The sequence below is a fragment of the Caretta caretta genome, chromosome 25, assembly GCF_965140235.1.
Source record: "Caretta caretta isolate rCarCar2 chromosome 25, rCarCar1.hap1, whole genome shotgun sequence".
In the NCBI taxonomy this organism is placed as follows: Eukaryota; Metazoa; Chordata; order Testudines; family Cheloniidae; genus Caretta; species Caretta caretta.
Window position 1 is genome coordinate 20,303,313 of NC_134230.1, and position 24,514 is coordinate 20,327,826.

The window sequence follows — 24,514 nt, forward strand, 5'->3', positions numbered from 1 at the left end:
AGAGAGGTAAAGGCTGTGGATGCCTTTCCTATCCTTGAAAGGTCTCTGTTGGCTAACGTGGTGCTGTCCAGATAAATTAATTTTTCTACTTTCTTGATATTTTTGCCTTACTGCTTGATGTCTGGGTTTCAAGGATATTTGTTTTAGCATAATGAATTTGATCCCCATTTGGCCTGTTATTTTTGTCAAGTTTTCTGTCTTTGTAAATTTCTGATGGTGTTGCTCAGTAGCGCAGTATCATTAGGAAAGTCTATGTCTTCTAGGCATTTGACATCTACCCATGTTATACTGGTGTATGTGTTGCTAACACACTTCTTCATTATCCAGTTTATGGTAATGCCAAGCTATAGTGGAGATAAAATGCAGCCCTGTATCATGCCAGTGTCCACACTGAAAACTCTGTTGTCTGGTTGTTAATTTTTACAGAGCACTTTGCATTTGTATACATTTCTTGATTATGTTGATGACTTTAGCTGGGGTACTATAGAAGGAAGAATATTCCACGATGTATGTCTGTGTAGGCTGTCAAATGTCTTTGGAAAATCAATTACATTGATGAAGAGGGGAGCTTGACATTCTATACATTTTTGTATGCTGGTTCTTAATATGGATATCTAATCTGCACAGCATCTCTTGGGCCGAATCCAACCTGTTCTTCTCTAAGCTTTACATCCCCTACCTCTTTCATCCTGTGTGGTATCACACTGCAGAAAGCTCAAGAACATATGGAAATCAAAGCTATACAGCACCAGAAAAAAAAACTGAGAATTTTCAGTTCAAATGTAATCTCAATGCTAACGTACGTCTGTGAGAACTGGAGATCTACTCAAACGTATAAAACTAAATGCCTTTGCAAATAAGTGCCTACCAAAGATTCTGGGCATTGGTTGGAAAGAGTTCATCACCAACTAATTGCTCAGAGAAGTCACTTCACCAACCAGTAGCTCATTTCCACTAGAATCAGAACGGGGCACTGGACATTTTTGGGTCATGTAATCCGGATGCCAACACAGACTCACACATGAAGGTGTCAAGTGGAAACCAACTGGTGTGAGAAATGACAACACATAAGAGAAACCTTAAGAAGAAACCTTAGCAGGGAAGACAGAATAGTCAATCTCTATATCATAGAGCAAATGGAAGGAAGCCTCAGTAAATGGCAGAGGAATGGTTTCTGCATTGTGTGCCAACGTTGGCATGGGATGGATGTTTAAAAAAAAAAAAAAAGACAGAGCGAGAGCTTGAGTATAATATTGCTGCTGCTGCTGTACACAGTCAAAAATACAGTATAGTCTTAGCATATGGAGCAGAATGTGTATTATAATGAACATTAAGAAAAGGACTCAGGACCATACTCACTGTGATTCTTTTTTAGAGTGAGTTGCTGAATGTTGAAGGAAGAAAGAGAGTTCCTAGCAGTCTTCAAGTATGTGAATTTATTTGCTAGAAACATAAAACTAACATCCACAAAGTTCCCTATCTAGCTCAGAGACAAGGGATAGAAAGTGTATTAGTTGTTTGTTAAATGCTGTAATACGAGTCTCTGCAGAGCACACAGGAAGCAGGTGAATGATGCTGTATGAGAGTCTTATGTATTCAGACTAAAGATTTGATGAAATGCTCCTATTATGATTCTGAAATCCATGGAGCAGGGAAGGTGGTTACCTGATCCTCCTCTCTGTCCGAACCTCATTGTTGCAGCTTTTCATATCTCAATATTCAGCCTTCCTGTAAAGATAAGGGGAAAGAGCAATGGGACAAGAATCAGGATTCAGAAACAGAAATGGGCAATAAACAAACCATTTTCACTCCAGAGCAGCTGGATGCGTATCAGGTAAGAACAAACAAAAGACAAATTAGACACAATGCAGGATAATGGCAGGTTGTTTTAAAGAAGTGTCCAGCACTTAGTTATATGGCACTAACCAGGAATATCAAATGGTGTCCGAAGTCTTTAGAGTAAATGATTTATGGCTGTTTAATACCCCTTTACTTTTTTTTATGTGAGAAGAAACGGTCAAACATTACTTTATAATTGAACAGAAAGTTTATAAAGCTTGGGCCAGCTTCATCACTAATGTAAATCCAGCAAAGTCAGTGTGTTTACAACAGGAAAGAGTTTGGGCCAGTGTGTGTTTAAAAACAAACAAACAAATTCACCACCACATTTTATATCTTTCCATATTTTACAGGACTGCACATTCTTTACAAGGAAAGAAATTCTGAGGTGCGTCTATATTTTTTGTCTGTAAAACTATAAGGAGATTATTATAAAGTCAGGCCACTTACCTAGTGAGCTTAGTAATCTTTTTAATAAGTTTTAAATAGGATTTAATACGGTGTCATTATGATAGATAACAGCAGATAACACACACACGCACAAAAATCATGTTCAATGTTTTTAGTTAAGACAAAAATCTATAATTCAATTAACATGCCAGCCACTTCCACCCAAAACACTATAACAAGTTACATCTAAGTATTTCACTAAATACTCTGTCAGAGGGCCCCATGCCCCACTACCTTGTTTTATAACAAGTGCTACACAGAACACTGCTACCCTTGGCATATGCCTTCTGTTTGATTAAGTATTTTCTCAGTAGTGCATGATCTTGTTCTATTGTCTTTATATTGTAACCTAAGAAATATTGTAGTGCCATGCAGATTTATTTTCTTAATGATAACTATAATTTCTTAGATTTATAGAAATATGAGGTATACAAATGTAATTAGAGCCTCTATTTCATCTCTTTACAAATGAAGGATTGTTCTAGCTTTGAAATCATTCTGCTTTGACCATGTAGCATGCTCTTTTCCATGACTTTGGTTGGCTCATTTTTTCTATTAAAACAGCAAAAGCTAAAGTGAAAGCTTTTTATTTTGTCCTGACAACACAGTGCTGTCTCCTGAGCATCTATTGTTTTCTGTCTCTTTTTACATCTGCATTTATTATATTTTCCTGAGACATTTTTTGCAAGTCCCAAGGCCCATGATACAAGATTAGGGATTAAATTATTTCACAAAAATGATTCCACAGTAATCACACCAGCATCAAAGTAGCCTAAAAGCTTTTGCTGAGACAACATGATGCCACCCACTGGGACTTTATGTGTGAAAAGCTGCCTGATATTCTGAAGCCTGGTGCCTCGCTGGAGCACAAGGCCTGGGTTAGCCTGAATCGCTCATTTCCAGAAATTTTAGGACCTCTTCCAAGTAAGTGATACATATTAGACAATTCATTTGATCTTTAGTCACCTGGGAACAAGGGGGTGAGGAGGAAGGGCTCAGTGATTTGTAATACATTATATGTCTCATTGGCTGAGGGCTCAAGAGTCCTAATTGGCAAGTTGAACCTGGTCTCCTAGTGGTACCACAGTTTACTTTTGCAGGTGCTGGCACACAATAGTAGTGTATTCTGCTGATGTGGTGGACAACTGTTTGCACGGAGAAATCAGCTTTTGGTTCTCATTTACCATGCAGCAAATTAATCAGCAGAAACACTTCCAGCACCTGTCCTTTTCTTAGGTTGTCACTGCACAACATCAATGCGCCAATTCCTTTGGAAAATAGAGTGACCTTCTACAGCAGGCTGTGATCTCCTATTGCTGCCCACTCTGGTCTCTGTTTATGAGTGCTGTGCAGCACAAAATGCAAATGAAGTGAACCTCTGTAATAAATTAAACCTAAGCTGGTTGTGTCTTCACGTATTGAATAGAGGCCAAGACCATAATTATATCATGAATAAGGCATTTATTATTGATAGGAAACGCTTTAGAAAATTCTGTCCCATTGTTTGATACCATTTTCATTGGTGACAACTGTGAATGGGCTCCTCAGTCTAGTGCAAGAATGGAAGTAAATAGCACTGAGAAAAATAAACAAATTTTGAGGTCATTTTATAGATCTTCTCCCATTCTTGGCTCTGAGTCCCAACAAAATCAGTGGGAGGTTTAGGTGGGCAACAAAAGGCAGGATGAAGTCGCACATTTGAAGGGTACAACAAGCCCATTTTTTTTAAACCTTAAAGCTGAGAAAAAAGGAAGGGAAATTTTAGCAGGTATCTAAGGAAAGCCTAAGAGATTAGGGTAGAGGACACTCCTACCACTGCGTGGACTACATAGTCCTGGAGGTGTTCCTTATTCCTAGCACCTGTGGGTTTTCTTGTTTGTTTTTGCTGGGGGAAAAGGTTTGCGCATTTCAAAGGCAGGGTAGGCATAAAATATTTTCATTATTGCACCCCATTCTTAATTCTTCTGAGATCTTTTGAAGATTGCTTATTTGTATCACAGAGGTCCCTTCAGACCTTAAAAATCTATGTGTCATTATTACACCCAAAGTGTTTAAAGTTGTGTGCCTTCATTTAGGCACCTAAATCCATATTTAACACCACAATAAGAGGCCTTGACTTCAATGGGAGCTGGAATGAAATATTACTGAGAAGATTGTCTGCAGAATTAGTTTGTAAAATGCGGTGCAGTGCTTTACAGCTCTTTTCTAACCCAGCAGCTCTTCCCTTTGTCTCTTCTGCAGCACCTTATTCACTAGGACTGGATCACTGAGAAGGCTTCACTCAGAATTCATGGCCACACAGAGCCATGAGCAGCATTTGCCCACATACATCCCAGCATGGATTTTGCATGTGGATATGAGGCAGCTCTTTTGGCCTCTTTTGGAGATACACTTGCCAAGTAAAGCAGCTTTCAAGTGGGGGTACTAATGCCTGGGTGGCTAGCTGGGAATCAGAGGAACATGGAAAAGGCTACTGGTGACTAATATCTTGAGAAGGACTTAAAAGACAAAAAGTGTGTGGGGGGGAGGGTTGTTTTGCTATTTCTTGCCTTTATTAATTTTCTCTATCCAGGGAACAAGGACTGTTCAAGAAACTAAAACACAGATTGAGGTGCCACTGCAGGTACAGGGGAAAAAACTGTGCAGAACACCCACAAGCTTCCCTTTCCCTTAGAATCCATCTGAGAAAAGCAGAGTGAAAGCAGATTAGAACCCAGAGATCTGACCCAGTTCTGTTCCTAGGTTTAGTCAGATAGAGCTGTTGAACTGAGACAGGGTTTGGCTTAATTTGCCCTTCTATGACTCATGAAAAATATATTGCTGCAATAGGGAGGTAAACCCTATTTCAAGCGCAGGGACTTGACCAGGGGAATTGTATAGGGATGGTGCTGGAGGAATCCTTTCCTAGAGGCTTCTGCAGCTCTTGCAGCCATGTAAAGATTGCAGTACTGTAGTTTCTATCTGAGTTAGATTCTCCCTCTTCAGGAAGGACAGTGCAGTAGCAGAGCCACCTCCTACTATCCCAACTGGCACCCCACCAGAAGGAGGATCCTAGTATGAGGGGGCTGTGTATCCTCTGAGGGGACGCCAGCCTCCTGGCCTGCCTTCCGCAGTCAGCTGAACTGCACCAGGTGCACTGGAGGTCACACCAAAGCTATAGGGTAGTAATATCAGGATTTGCTGTATATGAATGGCCATTCTATCACTTACTAAGGCTGGCAGCTGAATTAGTTTAATAAGAGACACAGAGATACCATGTTCTTAATTTGCTGAACTAAGTGTCCTCTTACCACATTGTATGGGACTCCTGAAGAAACAGCTGACAATTTTCAGTTCTTAGATGGGCAATGTGATTCCTGCCATTCTGGCCAATTTCTTTATCGGCTTCTAAAACATTCATGAACCAGTTGCATGAAAGTGGCAGCCAACTTAGACTGTAAACTGTTTGGGGCAGAGTGTCTTTTTGTGCTGTTTGTATCCTGGTCCATGACTGAGGCTCCTAGCTGCTATGGTAATACAAATAATAAATAATCAGGAGGAGGCAAGGGGCTGGAGACAAAAGAGAGAACCTGGATCATAGAGTAAAAAGGACTAGCAGGCTAGAAAGATTAGGGGTTGGGGATTAAGACAGGCAGGCCATGGAAAGTGCATGAGAGTGTGAGGACGCATGCTCTGGTCTCTCAAGATGAAAGTCTACAGTGAGTGTGAGCAAAGGGCTAAAGTGCTATGGTGGATATTGTGGGGGATGAGGGGGAACAATTGTAGGCTGCTGGTTTAGTAGTAATAATCCAGATAGTTAGAAATACTGTTTTATGTTGTTTTGCTTTCTCCAGAGTGGAATTTTAGCTGGATTAGTCTTTGAGCATTGAGAACTGTGAAGGCTGTTCCTCTCAGTAATACAATCATGTAAAAATGGCTGCAGATAGAGTGATGTCAGACCAGCAGAAGTGAGATGGAAGCATCACTGAGACAGTAGTAAATTACTAAATAAAGTTAGAAAACTGCTTCTGTCATTCTGTTTCCCATAGTACAACTGCCTAGTTCTTGATTAGACCTTTTTACCCCCTTCATTTTTATGTAACACTGAAAATAACTTTTCTGGTTAATATATAATACAAGAAGTATATTTAATACTATGTTTCTTCCTTCATCAAGCATACTATGTGACATTTAAATGTAACCACCCTGCTAAATGATGTGAAATATAAAAGAGCAATATTGAACAGACAAACATTGTTATTAGAGCTATGAGTATATTGAGCCCTAAATGAGCCTTTCCTTCCCTTTCCAGACTGTTTTACAGATACCGAGACCTGGCCCCACAGCTGGTCCCACTCAGCTATATAAATAAACCAGATGTGAAGCTTCCCTATGAACTTATTGGCAGCATGGCAGAGCTGAAGGTACAGTCCAAGGAACACAGATGCTAGATAGGGAGCCACATTTCACTTTCCTCCACTTCTGCTAAATAATTCATCCTGTACTAATTACCAGGAGGCTGAAAGATATCTGAATCCTGGCTTCCTGGTGAATAGCTCTCTAATTCAGTAGTTGTCTTTGAAAACATTTTGAAACACCATGTAGAATAGAGAAGGCTGAAGCTGGGCCTGCTGGTCTCTGAGTCAGCCTTAGTACATAAAAGAGTAGCAGAGCAAGGGGGTGTTTGTCTGCCACACCTGGGTTAAAAGGGGGCAAAACTGGATCTGGGCTACTGAGTCCATCGGGTGCCTTGACATAAATGATAGTAAAGAGTGACCTGTTTTATCCTGCATCCCTTTTCCACAGGACAATCCATTCCGTCAACGGATAGCAGAGGTTTTCTCAGAGGATGGAGAGGGCAACATGACTTTAGATGACTTTTTGGACATGTTTTCAGTCCTGAGTGAAATGGCTCCCAGAGACCTCAAAGCTTATTATGCCTTTAAAATTTATGGTGAGTGAAACTGGCATAGATAGTAAAGTTTGGAGGAAATCCTGGTGCTGTATATGACTCAAGGTTCCTTGATGCAAGAGCACTTAAAATGTGCACTGCAAACTGCCATCTCAGTTGGGTCTGTGTATGTACTTTGGTACTTATATGGCCCTCATCATCACAAACAAGGGGATCATCTCTCTTAGGGCAGGTCTACATGTACAACTCTGCACTGATGCAGCACTTCAGTGAAGATGCTAGCTGCACCAATGGGTGAGCGTCTCATGTTGATGTAGGTACTTTACCTCCCCAAGGGTACGTCTACACTATGAAATTAGGTAGAATTTATAGAAGTCGGTTTGTAGAAAGCGTTTTTTTATTGTGATTGTGATAGAGCATTTGTGTGGGGACACACACAATCAAAGTGCATGTAGTCGGCGGAGTGTGTCCTCAGTACCGAGGCAACCGTCAACTTCTGGAGTGTTGCACTGTGGATGGCTATCCCACAGTTCCTGCAGTCGCCGCCGCCCATTTGAATTCTGGGTAGAAATCCCAGTGCCTGATGGGACTAAAACATTGTTGCGGGTGGTTCTGGGTACATATCGTCAGGCCCCCGTTCCCTCCCTCGCTCCGTGAAAGCAAGGGCAGACAATCGTTTTGCGCCTTTTTTCTTGAGTTACCTGTGCAGATGCCATACCACGGCAAGCTTGGAGCCCGCTCAGCTCACTGTCACCGTATGTCTCCTGGGTGCTGGCAGACGTGGTACTGCATTGCTACACAGCAGCAGTTTATTGCCTTTTGGCAGCAGACAGTGCAGTATGACTGGTAGCCATCATCAATGTAGTCCTGGGTGCTCTTTTAACCGGGTGCCTGGGCAAACATGGGAGTGACTCAGCCAGGTCATTTCCCTTGTTTCGTCTTGTGGCGATTGAATCCTACCAGCAGTGCACTGTCTTTTAACCTGCAGCTAGCAGAAGATGATGGCTAGTCATCATACTGCACCATCTTCTGCCAAGCACCCAGGTGTTGACGATGACTAGGGGTCGTACTGCACAGTCTGCTGCCAGCAAGATGTATAAAGATAGATGAAGTGGTTCAAAACAAGAAATAGACCGGATTTGTTTTGTATTCATTTTCTCCTCCCTCCCTCCCTCCGTGAAATCAACGGCCTGCTAAACACAGTTTTGAGTTCTAGAGGTTTTGAGTTCTATCCTTGAGGGGGCCATTCAGTTTCTTGCAAAGCCACCCCCTTTGTTGATTTTAATTCCCTGTGAGCCAACCCTGTAAGCCATGTCGTCAGTTGCCCCTCCCTCCATCAGGGTAACGGCAGACAATCGGTCCGCGCCTTTTTTCTGTGCAGACGCCATACCACGGCAAGCATGGAGCCCACTCAGATTACTTTGGCAATTAGGAGCACATTAAACACGACACGCATTATCCAGCAGTATATGCAGCACCAGAACCTGGCAAAGCGATACCAGACGAGTAGGCGACGTCAGCGTGGTGACGTGAGTGATGAGGACATGGACACAGACTTCTCTGAAAGCATGGGCCCTGACACTGTGGGCATCATGGTGCTAATGGGGCAGGTTCATGCAGTGGAACGCCGATTCTGGGCTTGGAAAACAAGCACAGACTGGTGGGACCGCATAGTGTTGCAGGTCTGGGACAATTCCCAGTGGTTGCGAAACTTTTGAATGCGTAAGGGCACTTTCATGGAACTTTGTGACTTGCTTTCCCCTGCCCTGAGGCGCAAGAATACCAAGATGAGAGCAGCCCTCACAGTTGAGAAGCGAGTGGCAATAGCCCTGTGGAAGCTTGCAATGCCAGACAACATTTGGAGTGGGCAAATCTACTGTGGGGGCTGCTGTGATGCAAGTAGCCAATGCAATCAAAGATCTGCTGATATCAAGGGTAGTGATCCTGGGAAATGTGCAGGTCATAGTGGATGGCTTTGCTGCAATGGGATTCCCTAACTGTGCCGGGGCCATAGACGGAACCCATATCCCTAACTTGGCACCAGAGCACCAAGCCGGCGAGTACATAAACCGCAAGGGGTACTTTTCAATAGTACTGCAAGCACTGATGGATCACAAGGGACGTTTCACCAACATCAGCGTGGGATGGCTGGGAAAGGTACATGACACTTGCATCTTCAGGAACTCTGGTCTGTTTCAAAAGCTGCAGGAAGGGACTTTATTTCCAGACCAGAAAATAACCGTTGGGAATGTTGAAATGCCTATAGTTATCCTTGGGGACCCAGCCTACCCCTTAATGCCATGGCTCATGAAGCCATACACAGGCAGCCTGGACAGTAGTCAGGAGCTGTTCAACTACAGGCTGAGCAAGTGCAGAATGGTGGTAGAATGTGCATTTGGATGTTTAAAAGCACGCTGGCGCAATTTACTGACTCGGTTAGACCTCAGCGAAACCAATATTCCCACTGTTATTACTGCTTGCTGGGCGCTGTGAGAGTAAGGGGGAGATGTTTATGGCGGGGTGGGAGGTTGAGGCAAATCACCTGGCTGCTGGTTACGCACAGCCAGACACCAGGGTGGTTAGAAGAGCACAGGAGGGTGCGGTACGCATCAGAGAAGTTTTGAAAACCAGTTTCATGACTGGCCAGGCTACGGTGTGAAAGTTCTGTTTGTTTCTCCTTGATGAAACCCCCCGCCCCTTGGTTCATTCTACTTCCCTGTAAGCTAACCACCCTCCCCTCCTCCCTTCGATCACCACTTGCAGAGGCAATAAAGTCATTGTTGCTTCACATTCATGCATTCTTTATTCATTCATCACACAGACAGGGGGATAACTACCAAGGTAGCCCAGGAGGGGTGGTGGAGGAGAGAAGCACCAGGAGGGGTGGTGGAGGAGGGAAGGACAAGGCCACACAGCACTTTAAAAGTTTAAAACTTTAAAATTTATTGAATGCCAGCCTTCTGTTGCTTGGGCAATCCTCTGGGGTGGAGTGGCTGGAGGCCCCCCCACCGCGTTCTTGGGCATCTGGGTGAGGAGGCTATGGAACTTGGGGAGGAGGGTGGTTGGTTACACAGGGGCTGTAGCAGTGGTCTGTGCTCCTGCTGCCTTTCCTGCAGCTCATCCATAGGCTGGAGCATATTGGTTTGATCTCCAGCAGCCTCAGCATTGAATCCTGCCTCCTCTCATCATGCTGCCGCCACCTTTCAGCTTCAGCCCTCTCTTCAGCCCGCCACTTACTCTCTTCAGCGCGCCATCTCTCCTCCTGGTCATTTTGTGCTTTCCTGCACTCTGACATTGTCTGCCTCCACGCATTCATCTGTGCTTTGTCAGTGTGGGAGGACAGCTCAGAGAACATTTCATCACGCGTGTGTGCCTTCTAATCTTCACTAGCCTCTGGGAAGGAGAAGATCCTGTGATCCTTGAAACACATGCAGCTGGTGGAGAAAAAAAAAGAGAGACTGGTATTTAAAAAGACACATTTTCTAGAACAACGGCTACACTCTTTCACGGTAAACCTTGCTGTTAACATTACATACACAGCACATGTGCTTTCGTTCCAAGGTCGCATTTTGCCTCCCCCCACCACATGGCTAGCCCCTCACCCGTCCTTGTGGCTAACAGCAGGGAATCATAGAATCATAGAATATCAGGGTTGGAAGGGACCTCAGGAGGTCATCTAGTCCAACCCCCTGCTCAAAGCAGGACCAATCCCCAATTAAATCATCCCAGCCAGGGCTTTGTCAAGACTGACCTTAAAAACTTCTAAGGAAGGAGATTCTACCACCTCCCTAGGTAACGCATTACAGTGTTTCACCACCCTCCTAGTGAAAAAGTTTTTCCTAATATCCAACTTAAACCTCCCCCACTGCAACTTGAGACCATTACTCCTTGTCCTGTCATCTTCTACCATTGAGAACTATCCTCTTTGGAACCACCTCTTAGGTAGTTGAAAGCAGCTATCAAATCCCCCCTCATTCTTCTCTTCTGCAGACTAAACAATCCCAGTTCCCTCAGCCTCTCCTCATAAGTCATGTGTTCCAGACCCCTAATCATTTCTGTTCAGCCATAGGCAAACAGCCCAGCAGGAACGGGCATCTCTGAATGTCCCCTTAAGAAAAGCACCCTATTTCAACCAGGTGACCATGAATGATATCACTCTCCTGAGGATAACACAGAGAGATAAAGAACGGATGTTGTTTGAATGCCAGCAAACATACACTACAATGCTTTGTTCTACAATGATTCCCAGGTATGTGCTACTGGCCTGGTGTGGTAAAGTGTCCTACTATGGTGGATGGAATAAGGCTGCCCTCCCCAGAAACCTTTTGCAAAGGCTTTGGGAGTACATCCAGGAGAGCTGCAAATGCCAGGGTAAATTAATCATTAAACATGCTTGCTTTTAAACCATGTACAGTATTTTAAAAGATACACTCACCAGAGGTCCCTTCTCCGCCTGGCGGGTCCGGGAGGCAGCCTCAGGTGGGTTCGGGGGGTACTGGCTCCAGGTCCAGGGTGAGAAACAGTTCCTGGCTGTTGCGAAAACTGGTTTCTCTGCTTGCTTGCTGTGAGCTATCTTCCTCATCCCCAAAACCTGCTTCTGTGTTGCCTCCATCTCCATTGAAGGAGTCAAACAACATGGCTGGGGTAGTGGTGGCTGAATCCCCTAAAATGGCATGCAGCTCATCATAGAAGCGGCATGTTTGGGGCTATGACCCAGAGCGGCCGTTTGCCTCTCTGGTTTTCTGGTAGGCTTGCCTCAGCTCCTTAAGTTTCACACGGCATTGCTTCGGGTCCCTGTTATGGCCTCTGTCCTTCATGCCCTGGGAGATTTTGACAAATGTTTTGGCATTTTGAAAACTGGAACGGAGTTCTGATAGCATGGATTCCTCTCCCCATACAGCGATCAGATCCCGTACCTCCCGTTTGGTCCATGCTGGAGCTCTTTTGTGATTCTGGGACTCCATCATGGTCACCTCTGCTGATGAGCTCTGGCCAGCGTGGCAAGCTGCAGGTGACCATGCAAATAGGAAATTGAAATTCAAAAGTTTGCGGGCCTTTTCCTGTCTACCTGGCCAGTGCATCTGAGTTGAGAGTGCTGTCCAGAGTGGTCACAATAGAGCACTCTGGGATAGCTCCCGGAGGCCAATACCATCTAATTGCATCCACAGTACCCCAAATTCGACCCGGCAAGGCCGATTTAAGCACTAATCCCCTTGTCAGGGGTGGAGTAAGGAAATCGATTTTAAGAACCCTTTAAGTCGAAAAAAAGGGCTTCGTCGTGTGGACGGGTGCAGGGTTAAATCGATTTAACGCTGCTAAATTCTACCTCAACTCCTAGTGTAGACCAGGGCCAAGAGGCGGTAGCTATGTCAGCAGAAGACACCTTCCCATCGATGCAATGCTATCTACAGCAGGGGGATGGGTGGGTGTTGGTATAACTATGTAGTTCAGGGGTGTGGATTTTCCATAAGGCTGAGCAACAGTTATACTGACATACGTTCCTAGTGTAGACCAAGCCTCAAACTTCTGTCGAGCTGCCCTCAGTTATTGGAGGGTTCATAATAGAACCTAAAGAATTTGCTGAGGCCTGAAACTTTGAAAACTGACCATAGTGGTAATGCACAGCCTCCATTTCAAGAATTTCTTCAAATACACATAGTAGTTATCCCATATAGGCCCTGTTGGACAGTGTAGTTAAAATGCATTCCCTCTGCCAACCCCTGGTCTTTCTAGAGACACAAAAAGAAAAGGAGTACTTGTGGCACCTTAGAGACTAACAAATTTATTAAAGCATAAGCTGTCATGAGCTACAGCTCACTTAATTGGATGCATTCAGTGGAAAATACAGTGGGGAGATTTATATACACAGAGAACATGAAACAATGGGTGTTACCATACACACTGTAACAAGAGACACAGTTACAGCAATATAAAAGTGCTTATAGCAGCATAGCTTGTTCCCGTAAAAGAAGGGGAACAGCCATAATGGTATAAGTCAGCTTTATACCAGTATAAGTCTGTCCATACTAGTTGCTTGTGTACACCACCTCGCAGTTTGGACTACAGGCATGTGAACAGCAATATGCATCAAAGTTCTGTGTTGTAATTCCCCTGTGTGGCTGCTGCAGGCATGAACTAAAATGCTCCAAGTTCATGTTAACCTAATCCTCTTCAAACAGGGCTACTAGGTACCTTAGGGTATGTCTACACTACGGAATAAGGTCGAATTTATAGAAGTCGGTTTTTTAGAAATCGGTTTTATATGTTCGAGTGTGTGTGTCCCCACAGAAAATGCTCTAAGTGCATTAAGTGCATTAACTCGGCGGAGCGCTTCCACAGTACCGAGGATAGAGTCGACTTCCGGAGCGTTGCACTGTGGGTAGCTATCCCACAGTTCCCACAGTCTCCGCTGCCCATTGGAATTCTGGGTTGAGATCCCAATGCCTGATGGGGCTAAAACATTGTCGCGGGTGGTTCTGGGTACATATCGTCAGGCCCCCGTTCCCTCCCTCGCTCCGTGAAAGCAAGGGCAGACAATCATTTCGCGCCTTTTTTCCTGAGTTACCTGTGCAGACGCCATACCACGGCAAGCATGGAGCCCGCTCAGGTAACCGTCACCCTATGTCTCCTGGGTGCTGGCAGACGCGGTACGGCATTGCTACACAGTAGCAGCAACCCCTTGCCTTGTGGCAGCAGACGGTACAGTACGACTGGTAGCCGTCATCGTCATGTCCGAGGTGCTCCTGGCCACGTCGGCTGGGAGCGCCTGGGCAGACATGGGCGCAGGGACTAAATTTGGAGTGACTTGACCAGGTCATTCTCTTTAGTCCTGCAGTCAGTCCTATTGAACCGTCTTATGGTGAGCGGGCAGGTGATACGGACTGCTAGCAGTCGTACTGTACCATCTTCTGCCGAGCAGCCATGAGATGTGGATGGCATGCAGTCCTTCTGCACCGTCTGCTGCCAGCCAAAGATGTAAAAGATAGATGGAGTGGATCAAAACAAGAAATAGACCAGATTTGTTTTGTACTCATTTGCTTCCCCCCCTCCCCTGTCTAGGGGACTCATTCTTCTAGGTCACACTGAAGTCACTCACAGAGAAGGTGCAGCGAGGTAAATCTAGCCATGTATCAATCAGAGGCCAGGCTAACCTTCTTGTTCCAATAAGGACAATAACTTAGGTGCACCATTTCTTATTGGAATCCTCCGTGAAGTCCTGCCTGAAATACTCCTTGATGTAAAGCCACCCCCTTTGTTGATTTTAGCTCCCTGAAGCCAACCCTGTAAGTCGTGTCCTCAGTCACCCCTCCCGGCGTCAGAGCAACGGCAAACAATCGGGCATCTGAGAGTGCTGTCCAGAGCAGTCACAATGGAGCACTCTGATGGGGCTAAAACATTGTCGCGGGTGGTTCTGGGTACGTATCATCAGGCCCCCGTTCCCTCCCTCCCTCCGTGAAAGCAAGGGCAGACAATCAATTCGCGCCTTTTTTCCTGAGTTACCTGTGCAGACGCCATACCACGGCAAGCATGGAGCCCGCTCAGGTAACCGTCACCCTATGTCTCCTGGGTGCTGGCAGACGCGGTACGGCTTTGCTGCACAGTAGCAGCAACCCATTGCCTTCTGGCAGCAGACGGTGCAATACAACTGGTAGTCGTCCTCGTCGTGTCCGAGGTGCTCCTGGCCACGTCGGCTGGGAGTGCCTGGGCAGACATGGGCGCAGGGACTAAATTTGGAGTGACTTGACCAGGTCATTCTCTTTAGTCCTGCAGTCAGTCCTATTGAACTGTCTTATGGTGAGCGGGCAGGCGATATGGACTGCTAGCAGTCGTACTGTACCATCTTCTGCCAGGCAGGCAAGAGATGAGGATTGCTAGCAGTCGTACTGTACCATCTTCTGCCGAGCAGCCATGAGATGTGGATGGCATGCAGTCCTTCTGCACCGTCTGCTGCCAGCCAAAGATGTAAAAGATAGATGGAGTGGGTCAAAACAAGAAATAGACCAGATTTGTTTTGTATTCATTTGCCTCCTCCCCTGTCTAGGGGACTCATTCCTCTAGGTCACACTGCAGTCACTCACAGAGAAGGTGCAGCGAGGTAAATCTAGCCATGTATCAATCAGAGGCCAGGCTAACCTCCTTGTTCCAATAAGAACGATAACTTAGGTGCACCATTTCTTATTGGAACCCTCCGTGAAGTCCTGCCTGAAATACTCCTTGATGTACAGACACCCCCTTTGTTGATTTTAGCTCCCTGAAGCCAACCCTGTAAGCCGTGTCATCAGTCGCCCCTCCCTCCGTCAGAGCAACGGCAGACAATCGTTCCGCGCCTTTTTTCTGTGCGGACGCCATACCAAGGCAAGCATGGAGGCCGCTCAGCTCACTTTGGCAATTAGGAGCACATTAAACACCACACGCATTATCCAGCAGTATATGCAGCACCAGAACCTGGTAAAGCGATACTGGGCGAGGAGGCGACGTCAGCGCGGTCACGTGAGTGATCAGGACATGGACACAGATTTCTCTGAAAGCATGGGCCCTGCCAATGCATGCATCATGGTGCTAATGGGGCAGGTTCATGCTGTGGAACGCTGATTCTGGGCTCGGGAAACAAGCACAGACTGGTGGGACCGCATAGTGTTGCAGGTCTGGGACGATTCCCAGTGGCTGCGAAACTTTCGCATGCGTAAGGGCACTTTCATGGAACTTTGTGACCTGCTTTCCCCTGCCCTGAGGCGCATGAATACCAAGATGAGAGCAGCCCTCACAGTTGAGAAGCGAGTGGCAATAGCCCTGTGGAAGCTTGCAACGCCAGACAGCTACCGGTCAGTTGGGAATTAATTTGGAGTGGGCAAATCTACTGTGGGGGCTGCTGTGATGCAAGTAGCCCACGCAATCAAAGATCTGCTGATATCAAGGGTAGTGACCCTGGGAAATGTGCAGGTCATAGTGGATGGCTTTGCTGCAATGGGATTCCCTAACTGTGGTGGGGCTATAGATGGAACCCATATCCCTATCTTGGCACCGGAGCACAATGCCGGCGAGTACATAAACCGCAAGGGGTACTTTTCAATAGTGCTGCAAGCTCTGGTGGATCACAAGGGACGTTTCACCAACATCAACGTGGGATGGCCGGGAAAGGTGCATGATGCTCGCATCTTCAGGAACTCTGGTCTGTTTCAAAAGCTGCAGGAAGGGACTTTATTCCCAGACCAGAAAATAACTGATGGGAATGTTGAAATGCCTATATGTATCCTTGGGGACCCAGCCTACCCCTTAATGCCATGGCTCATGAAGCCGTACACAGGCAGCCTGGACAGTAGTCAGGAGCTGTTCAACTACAGGCTGAGCAAGTGCAGAATGGTGGTAGAATGTGCATTTGGATGTTTAAAGGCGCGCTGGCGCAATTTACTGACTCGGTTAGACCTCAGCGAAACCAATATTCCCACTGTTATTACTGCTTGCTGTGTGCTCCACAATATCTGTGAGAGTAAGGGGGAGACGTTTATGGCGGGGTGGGAGGTTGAGGCAAATTGCCTGGCTGCTGGTTATGCGCAGCCAGACACCAGGGCGGTTAGAAGAGCACAGGAGGGCGTGGTACGCATCAGAGAAGCTTTGAAAACCAGTTTCATGACTGGCCAGGCTACGGTGTGAAAGTTCTGTTTGTTTCTCCTTGATGAAACCCCCCGCCCCTTGGTTCACTCTACTTCCCTGTAAGCTAACCACCCGCCCCTCCTCCCTTCAATCACCGCTTGCAGAGGTAATAAAGTCATTGTTGCTTCACATTCATGCATTCATCACACAAATAGGGGGATGACTACCAAGGTAGCCCAGGAGGGGTGGTGGAGGAGGGAAGGAAAATGCCACACAGCACTTTAAGCACAGCACTTTAAAAGTTCACAACTTTAAAATTTATTGAATGACAGCCTTCTTTTTTTTGGGCAATCCTCTGTGGTGGAGTGGCTGTTTGGCCGGAGGCCCCCCCACCGCGTTCTTGGGCATCTGGGTGTGGAGGCTATGGAACTTGGGGGAGGAGGGTGGTTGGTTACAGAGGGGCAGAAGTGGCAGTCTGTGCTCCAGCTGCCTTTGCTGCAGCTCAACCATACACTGGAGCATACTGGTTTGGTCCTGCAGCAGCCTCAGCATTGAATCCTGCCTCCTCTCATCACGCTGCCGCCACATTTGAGCTTCAGCCCTGTCTTCAGCCCGCCACTTACTCTCTTCAGCCCGCCAGTTACTCTCTTCAGCCCGCCACCTCTCCTCCCGGTCATTTTGTGCTTTCCTGCACTCTGACATTATTTGCCTCCACGCATTCGTCTGTGCTCTGTCAGTGTGGGAGGACAGCATGAGCTCGGAGAACATTTCATCGTGAGTGCGGTTTTTTTTCTTTCTAAGCTTCACTAGCCTCTGGGAAGGAGAAGATCCTGTGATCATTGAAACACATGCAGCTGGTGGAGAAAAAAAAAGGGACAGCGGTATTTAAAAAGACACATTTTATAAAACAGTGGCTACACTCTTTCAGGGTAAACCTTGCTGTTAACATTACATACATAGCACATGTGCTTTCGTTACAAGGTCGCATTTTGCCTCCTCCCACCGCGTGACTACCCCCTCAACCTTCCCCCCTCCCTGTGGCTAACAGCGGGGAACATTTCTGTTTAGCCACAGGCAAACAGCCCAGCAGGAATGGGCTCCTCTGAGTGTCCCCTGAAGAAAAGCACTCTATTTCAACCAGGTGACCATGAATTATATCTCACTCTCCTGAGGATAACACAGAGAGATAAAGAACGGATGTTGTTTGAATGCCAGCAAACATACACTGCAATGCTTTGTTCTACAATGATTCCCGAGTACGTGTTACTGGCCTGGAGTGGTAAAGTGTCCTACCATGAAGGACGCAATAAGGCTGCCCTCCCCAGAAACCTTTTGCAAAGGCTTTAGGACTACATCTAGGAAAACCGCAAATGCCAGGGCAAAGTAATCCTTTCACATGCTTGCTTTTAAACCATGTATAGTATTTTAAAAGGTACACTCACCAGAGGTCCCTTCTCCACCTGCTGGGTCCAGGAGGCAGCCTTGGGTGGGTTCGGGGGGTACTGGCTCCAGGTCTAGGGTGAGAAACAGTTCCTGGCTGTCGGGAAAACCGGTTTCTCCGCTTGCTTGCTGTGAGCTATCTACAACCTCCTCCTCCTCCTCATCTTCTTCGTCCCCAAAACCTGCTTCCGTATTGCCTCCATCTCCATTGAAGGAGTCAAACAACATGGCTGGGGTAGTGGTGGCTGAACCCCCTAAAATGGCATGCAGCTCATCATAGAAGCGGCATGTTTGGGGCTCTGACCCAGAGCGGCTGTTCGCCTCTCTGGTTTTCTGGTAGGCTTGCCTCAGCTCCTTCAGTTTCACGCGGCACTGCTTCGGGTCCCTGTTATGGCCTCTGTCCTTCATGCCCTGGGAGATTTTCACAAAGGTTTTGGCATTTCGAAAACTGGAACGGAGTTCTGATAGCACGGATTCCTCTCCCCAAACAGCGATCAGATCCCGTACCTCCAGTTCGGTCCATGCTGGAGCTCTTTTGCAATTCTGGGACTCCATCATGGTCACCTCTGCTGATGAGCTCTGCATGGTCACCTGCAGCTTGCCACGCTGGCCAAACAGGAAATGAGATTCAAAAGTTCGCGGTTCTTTTCCTGTCTACCTGGCCAGTGCATCTGAGTTGAGAGTGCTGTCCAGAGCGGACATAATGGAGCACTCTGGGATAGCTCTCGGAGGCCAATACCATCGAATTGTGTCCACAGTACCCCAAATTCGAGCCGGCAACGTCGATTTAAGCGCTAATCCACTTGTCAGGGGTGGAGTAAGGAAATCGATTTTAAGAGCCCTTTAAGTCGAAATAAAGGGCTTCATTGTGTGGACGGGTGCAGGTTTACATCGATTTAACGCTGCTAAATTCGACCTAAAGTCCTAGTGTAGACCAGGGCTTATTGTCTCTGCCCACAAAGTCCACACAGGGGAGTTACAGTGCAGGAATTTGGTGTGCATGGTTGTGCGCATCCCTGTAGGCTGAACTGCGGGACAGTGTACACATAACCTAAGGCTTTTACTATTTAGCTGTATTAGTATGTGGAAACAAAAAACACACCCCTAATTGAAATAGTTATGCTGGTAAAATTTTAACCATAGCCAAAGCCTGAGAAGGACACGTAGGTTCTATAAATTCTTCAACCAGCAGCACCTCGCCTGAGCAGTTATAAGGTTTTCTTTTCTCTATGGACTGTGTGACATTACCCAGTAATCATTCGTGACCAATAATCATGACCAAAACCAAGATTGATTAGAAACAGAGGAAATGGAATTAGAAGAAGCAGTTTGCTTAACATATCAAGATTTACACTTCTCATAAGCTAAACTAGATATGGCCTTTTTAGCTTAGTTACAGAGAAACCTACATATTATGAAAACAATTCTGTCCTTTGACTACTCTGGTCAACCTGCCATCAGTACTTGCTATCCAGTACCAACTATTTTGCTATGTCCAGAACAGGTCTTCTGGGTCCCTGACCGGCTTAACTGGCATGTTCAGACATGCCCTTCCTGGCCATTCATGCATCTCACATGGTAGAATACTTAGCCCATCAATGTAAGGTTTCATTAACATTTAACAATGGTGTCTTTGACCAGAAATCCCATTGCAGGGGTGGGGAGCTAGAGAGGAGAGTGGAAGACATGACTCGTGTTTCCTACTTACCTCTGGGAGTTCCCACCCACCAAGAATGTCTCCAATGCTGGTATGTCAAAAGCCCCAAGGATTTCTCTCTTTAGATTAAACATGGTGATCAACTTTTGATCTGTTCCATGGTTCATTTCTATAGAAGCTGGCTCTCATTCTCCTGCTGTATATACTGAGTTTCCATCTCTGCTGGGTGCAGATAGTTAGGATGTGACTTTTAATTTTTTCTTACCATAAAACAAGTTGGCAGGTCCTACATCCTCTGGCACATACACATTTTTTACTGGTTTTGTCTTGCCATTTAATCCTTTCTTGTTAGATTCTCCTGGTATTTCTCCTTCCCCTTTTAAAAATTTATTTAATTAAGCACTTCAATGGCTCTGATCTAGTTTTACTGGGATTGGAGGATGCAATTGATCAGAGTCTGACATCCGCTGGAGAATTTCTGGTGCTTCATCCAGAGCAATTATTTCATCTCCAAACCTCATGATTAGAGGAAGCAGCATTTAAGAAAAAAAACTATTAGACTGCTTGGAAAAGTTCTGCCTTATGAAAATTAGGTGCCCCAACTCCAATGGGGTCCTTTGAAAAGCCTTGCCTTATATCAGAGTTTCTCATAAGGCAATTTTAAGAACAGAAGTAGTTTAGTCTTTCTTGTAATATTGTTTTCAGTTGAATTTTCTTTCGATTTCAACAAAAGCCAAACAACCTATTACGCAAAACAGCAAGTTCTGTTTTTGCACTTTTAGGTGGAAGTGACTGAGCACAGGGGGTGGGAGGGAATCAAACAGTTCCTTTAACTGTGCTTTATTATGTATTTAGTTCGTTAATATTAGTTTGCTATTCTGATTATGGGTAGATTTTATTAGGGGGGGTGAAGCTATTTGGGATCTATATGATTGAGAATGCAGAGCCTGTGGATGGGTGCTTGTCACAGTCACTCACACACTGGCGCCTCCTGCTGGGTGTTTAGGGAATTAGCTCTGTCCCTGCATGTGCGCCCTTAGGTGGTGGTGGTTCCTGTCCTTGCCTCCGCCTGCAGACCTGTTATGGCTTCTTTCTCTCAGAGTCTGCTGTGTGGCACAGCCTTCTAGCTGTGTCACCATCTGGTTCTCCCACTTCCAGGGGACTCCTCCAACAAGAGTCCAGCCACTCCTCACAGTGGCTTGGCAGTCCATAGCCAGGCCACTCCTTCAGTGGCGGGAGGGGGAGAGGCACTGTAAATCCTGACAGCCTGTCAGGAGCCCCCTGCAGCAGACTTAGTGGCTCTGACTTGTAGCTTCCTTTTTTTTGGGCCGGCTGAGCCTGATTGGCTGGTCCAGCCACCACCCTAATTATCTACAGCAGCTGCCCCAATTGGCTGTTTCCCCTGCAGCCACTCCTTTGGCTGCCTGCCCCTCAGCCCCCCTGGGCTGGTTTTAACCCTCTCAGGGCTGGTGTGGGGCAGGCACGCCATCACAGTACTTTTTAAGTAATTTTATAAATGCAAATTAAAAATTGCAAGGAGTGTACAATTATAAAATTCTATTTGGGAGTCCCATTATTCAGAGGTATTGGGATTTGGTAATGAGTCACACACACAACTTTTCACTGTGGGGCTGGCTGAGAGACATGTAGAGGACAGCTCTTGTAATTTTGAAATTATTCATTCTGTTTCCTTTGACAGATTTTAACAATGATGATTACATATGCAAATCAGACTTGGAGAAAACTGTTAACAAACTGACCCGAAATGAACTTACCCCAGAGGAGGTTTCTCTTGTATGTGACAAGGTGATTGATGAAGCTGATCAAGACAATGATGGCAAACTCTCTGTGGAAGATTTTCAGCACATGATAGTACGAGCTCCTGATTTCCTCAGGTAACAGCAGCCTTGTTATACATATGGAAATCCTCCTTACTTTCTATCAGAGGCCCTTTACAAGCACATGGTTTACAAGCACTTGCAGATTAAAAACTTCCCTAACAGTCAGTGCCACTATTCCCAACCTTAACCATTCAAAAGACATGAGTCAACCCTCATCTCCCCAAATTAACAAGATTAAAAAATGATTTGGGTTCTTATTTCTCTTTTGTTTATTGAACTTCAGACCATATTTTCCAACTTTTCTCCACACCCAGGAGTGCTAGAAACCTGCTTTAAAAATATATATATATAGCTGAGATTCTCACATAATCTCATGACTCCAAGAGATGGGATTTACAAAATACTGAGAGACTCATGATAGATTTGGAAGAGTTGGCAACACTGCAATGGAAACAGTCTTTTAAAATTAAAGAATTTTTAATTAAATCATAAGATTCTTCAAAACTTCAGCATTTTAAATTCTTATCCCCAAACCAGAAAATAAAATTAAGTGTACCCAAGTTAAGGATGACTGGATCTCTGTCACACACTACACTGAATTACCGTTCATAAATACTACTATTCAGCATACACTCAATTATACTTTTCTCTCCAGACTCAGTTTCTGACTTCTGTCTTATCCTATGAAGTGTTTCAAATTGTGCAGTTACACAAAAAGACCAGGTACTAAAAAATGTGTCTATGAAACAATCACCGACTTGCAACACAGTCCTAGCATTTGGCTTTCAGCTGTTAGTTTATTCAGCCTTAGTAAAGTGCTTTTAGATCTACAGATGAAAAGCCACACATAAGTGATTTGATTTTTTTTTTTTTTTTTTGTAAATAGTACATTTCACATTCGAATCTGAATCTGGTGAAAGAGAGAGAAAGACAAGAACTGCGTCTTGAGTCTTCAATATGTCATTACCATCAGCTTTCAGAATTATTTTGCTTGGGGTTCTGTTCATATGAGAGAGAGAGAGGACCAAAGAAGGATTTTCAGACACTGAAGAGCAAGTCTTGTTTTGTCTCGTTTAAATCTTTAGAAGATACAAAGGGAAATCCTGATGAATTGTAATTTAGCAGAAGTGGTTTTTTTGCCAATAAAATATTTTAAAAAGTCTTGTTTTGATTTACAGCCTGAGCAGATCTGATCTGTAATGCAGTAATGGAGAATACATGTAGCATAACATGCTGTCATTTTCAGAATAAACTATTTTTGTAGTTCAGAGAGAGCCAGGCCCTAAAAGAACTTACAAAAAATATACAGCTTTCCAACAATGTGTTAGGCAAATACAGTATCCTACCTGGTACATTACTATCAAGTCTTTATCTGACTACTTCACTTTAAAAGCCATCCTTTAGCTTTTTCTAGTGCTAGAGAAATCCTCCAAGATCAAGTGGAATTGATCCACAGATGCCTCTAAAGATTAATGCTTTAAGATGTTACAAAAAATATATATATTGGACATGAATTTGCATCTTTTATTGTATCTAAATGTAAATTCAATCTTAATCAATGATCCTCCTTAAATATCCTAGTATATTCTTCCTAATCCATTATAGATTGTTCTGTTTTACAGATTGTTTTCCATCAGTTTAGATGTTTTCTCCATTGATAGCTCAACTCAGATTGTTCTATCAATAGTATGTTTTGTTTCCGTGTTGTAAATACAAAAAGCTTTAAATGAGAACTTGAATTTGATAGTCTAATTACAGATATTAAATCTATTTTACTTATTAGATCTATTGGTTAGTCTCTAAGGTGCCACAAGTACTCCTTTTCTTTTTGCGAATACAGACTAACACGGCTGTTACTCTGAAACCTTCATTTCTTCTGTAACTGAAGCATAAAGTCCATTCAAACAGCAGCTAGGACGATCAGTTTGTGTTGAAGAAGGTTCTTTGTCACGAATGTTGAAGGATCATTTGGGTGCCACTGTCCTGGGTTGGAGTGGGGGAGCTTCCTGGTCTGCTGGAAGATTCAGTTGCATTGTTCTGTTTCCCGGAACATATGTCAAGGAACCTGAGCCTGGAATCTGCGGTGTTCTAGTGCAGCAGACTGAAAATCTTGTCTTTGCTTCAGATATATGTAAAATTGGATATTTTTTACTGAATTATATGACCTCCTGAGGTCCCTTCCAACCCTGAGATTCTATGAATGTGAAAATGAGTAATCAATTGGAACAACCTTCCTTGTGTTATTTAATTTGGTATTAAATTTAGTTAATTTAAAAATGCAAGGACAGGGTAAATTTTTGATGTGCTGCAAAATTTTATATTGAAAATGCTTAATTGCTTCGCAGAAGTTGTCAGGAGTGAAGCTGGAGGTTTTGGGAACTGGTTAGGGGACAGCTGGGGAATTATGGGAAGTTGTTTAGGGCTGTGGGATAAGCATGTTTGCTACGTGTTTCTGTTAAAGTGGCCAATTAAATATTTTTTAAAATTGACAAATTATAATTGTTAGATTTTGATAAACATTGCTGAGATGAATGGGGCAGTTCACATCCAACCTTAGAGCTATGGTTCAGCCTGTCCGCAGACTCAGGCAAACATCACTGCATTTATTACAATTGCTTCCTCCCCCCCCCCCCTTCAATTAAGAGAGATTCTGGAGCACAATTCCATGGCAAATTCCACTGCTACAGCATCACTGAATACTGGGGACTCTGAATATAAATAATGGCTCAAGTTAACATTAGAAAATGAAAGCAGAGATGCAGCCTGGAATGCCAAGCACAACATAGTAGCTCATTTTCTCATCAA

At 44.8% G+C, this 24,514-nt stretch overlaps 1 protein-coding gene across 3 annotated transcripts; it reads left to right on the forward strand.

The window, feature by feature from the left end:
* The first annotated feature begins 1,783 nt into the window (after nt 1–1,783).
* On the forward strand, nt 1,784–22,770 carry CIB3 (calcium and integrin binding family member 3). Of its 3 annotated transcripts, XM_048831254.2 has the most exons (7): nt 1,784–1,834; nt 2,193–2,226; nt 4,178–4,208; nt 6,581–6,692; nt 7,075–7,222; nt 21,568–21,763; nt 22,596–22,770. In XM_048831254.2, the coding sequence occupies exons 1-7, from the start codon at nt 1,784–1,786 to the stop codon at nt 22,615–22,617; spliced, it is 594 nt and encodes a 197-aa protein (XP_048687211.1). In that variant the 3' UTR covers nt 22,618–22,770. The 3 variants fall into 3 exon arrangements, with proteins under 3 accessions (XP_048687211.1, XP_048687212.1, XP_048687213.1); XM_048831255.2 differs by lacking the exon at nt 4,178–4,208 and having other exon boundaries at nt 2,193–2,227; XM_048831256.2 differs by lacking the exons at nt 2,193–2,226; nt 4,178–4,208; nt 6,581–6,692.
* The last annotated feature ends 1,744 nt before the right edge of the window (nt 22,771–24,514 follow it).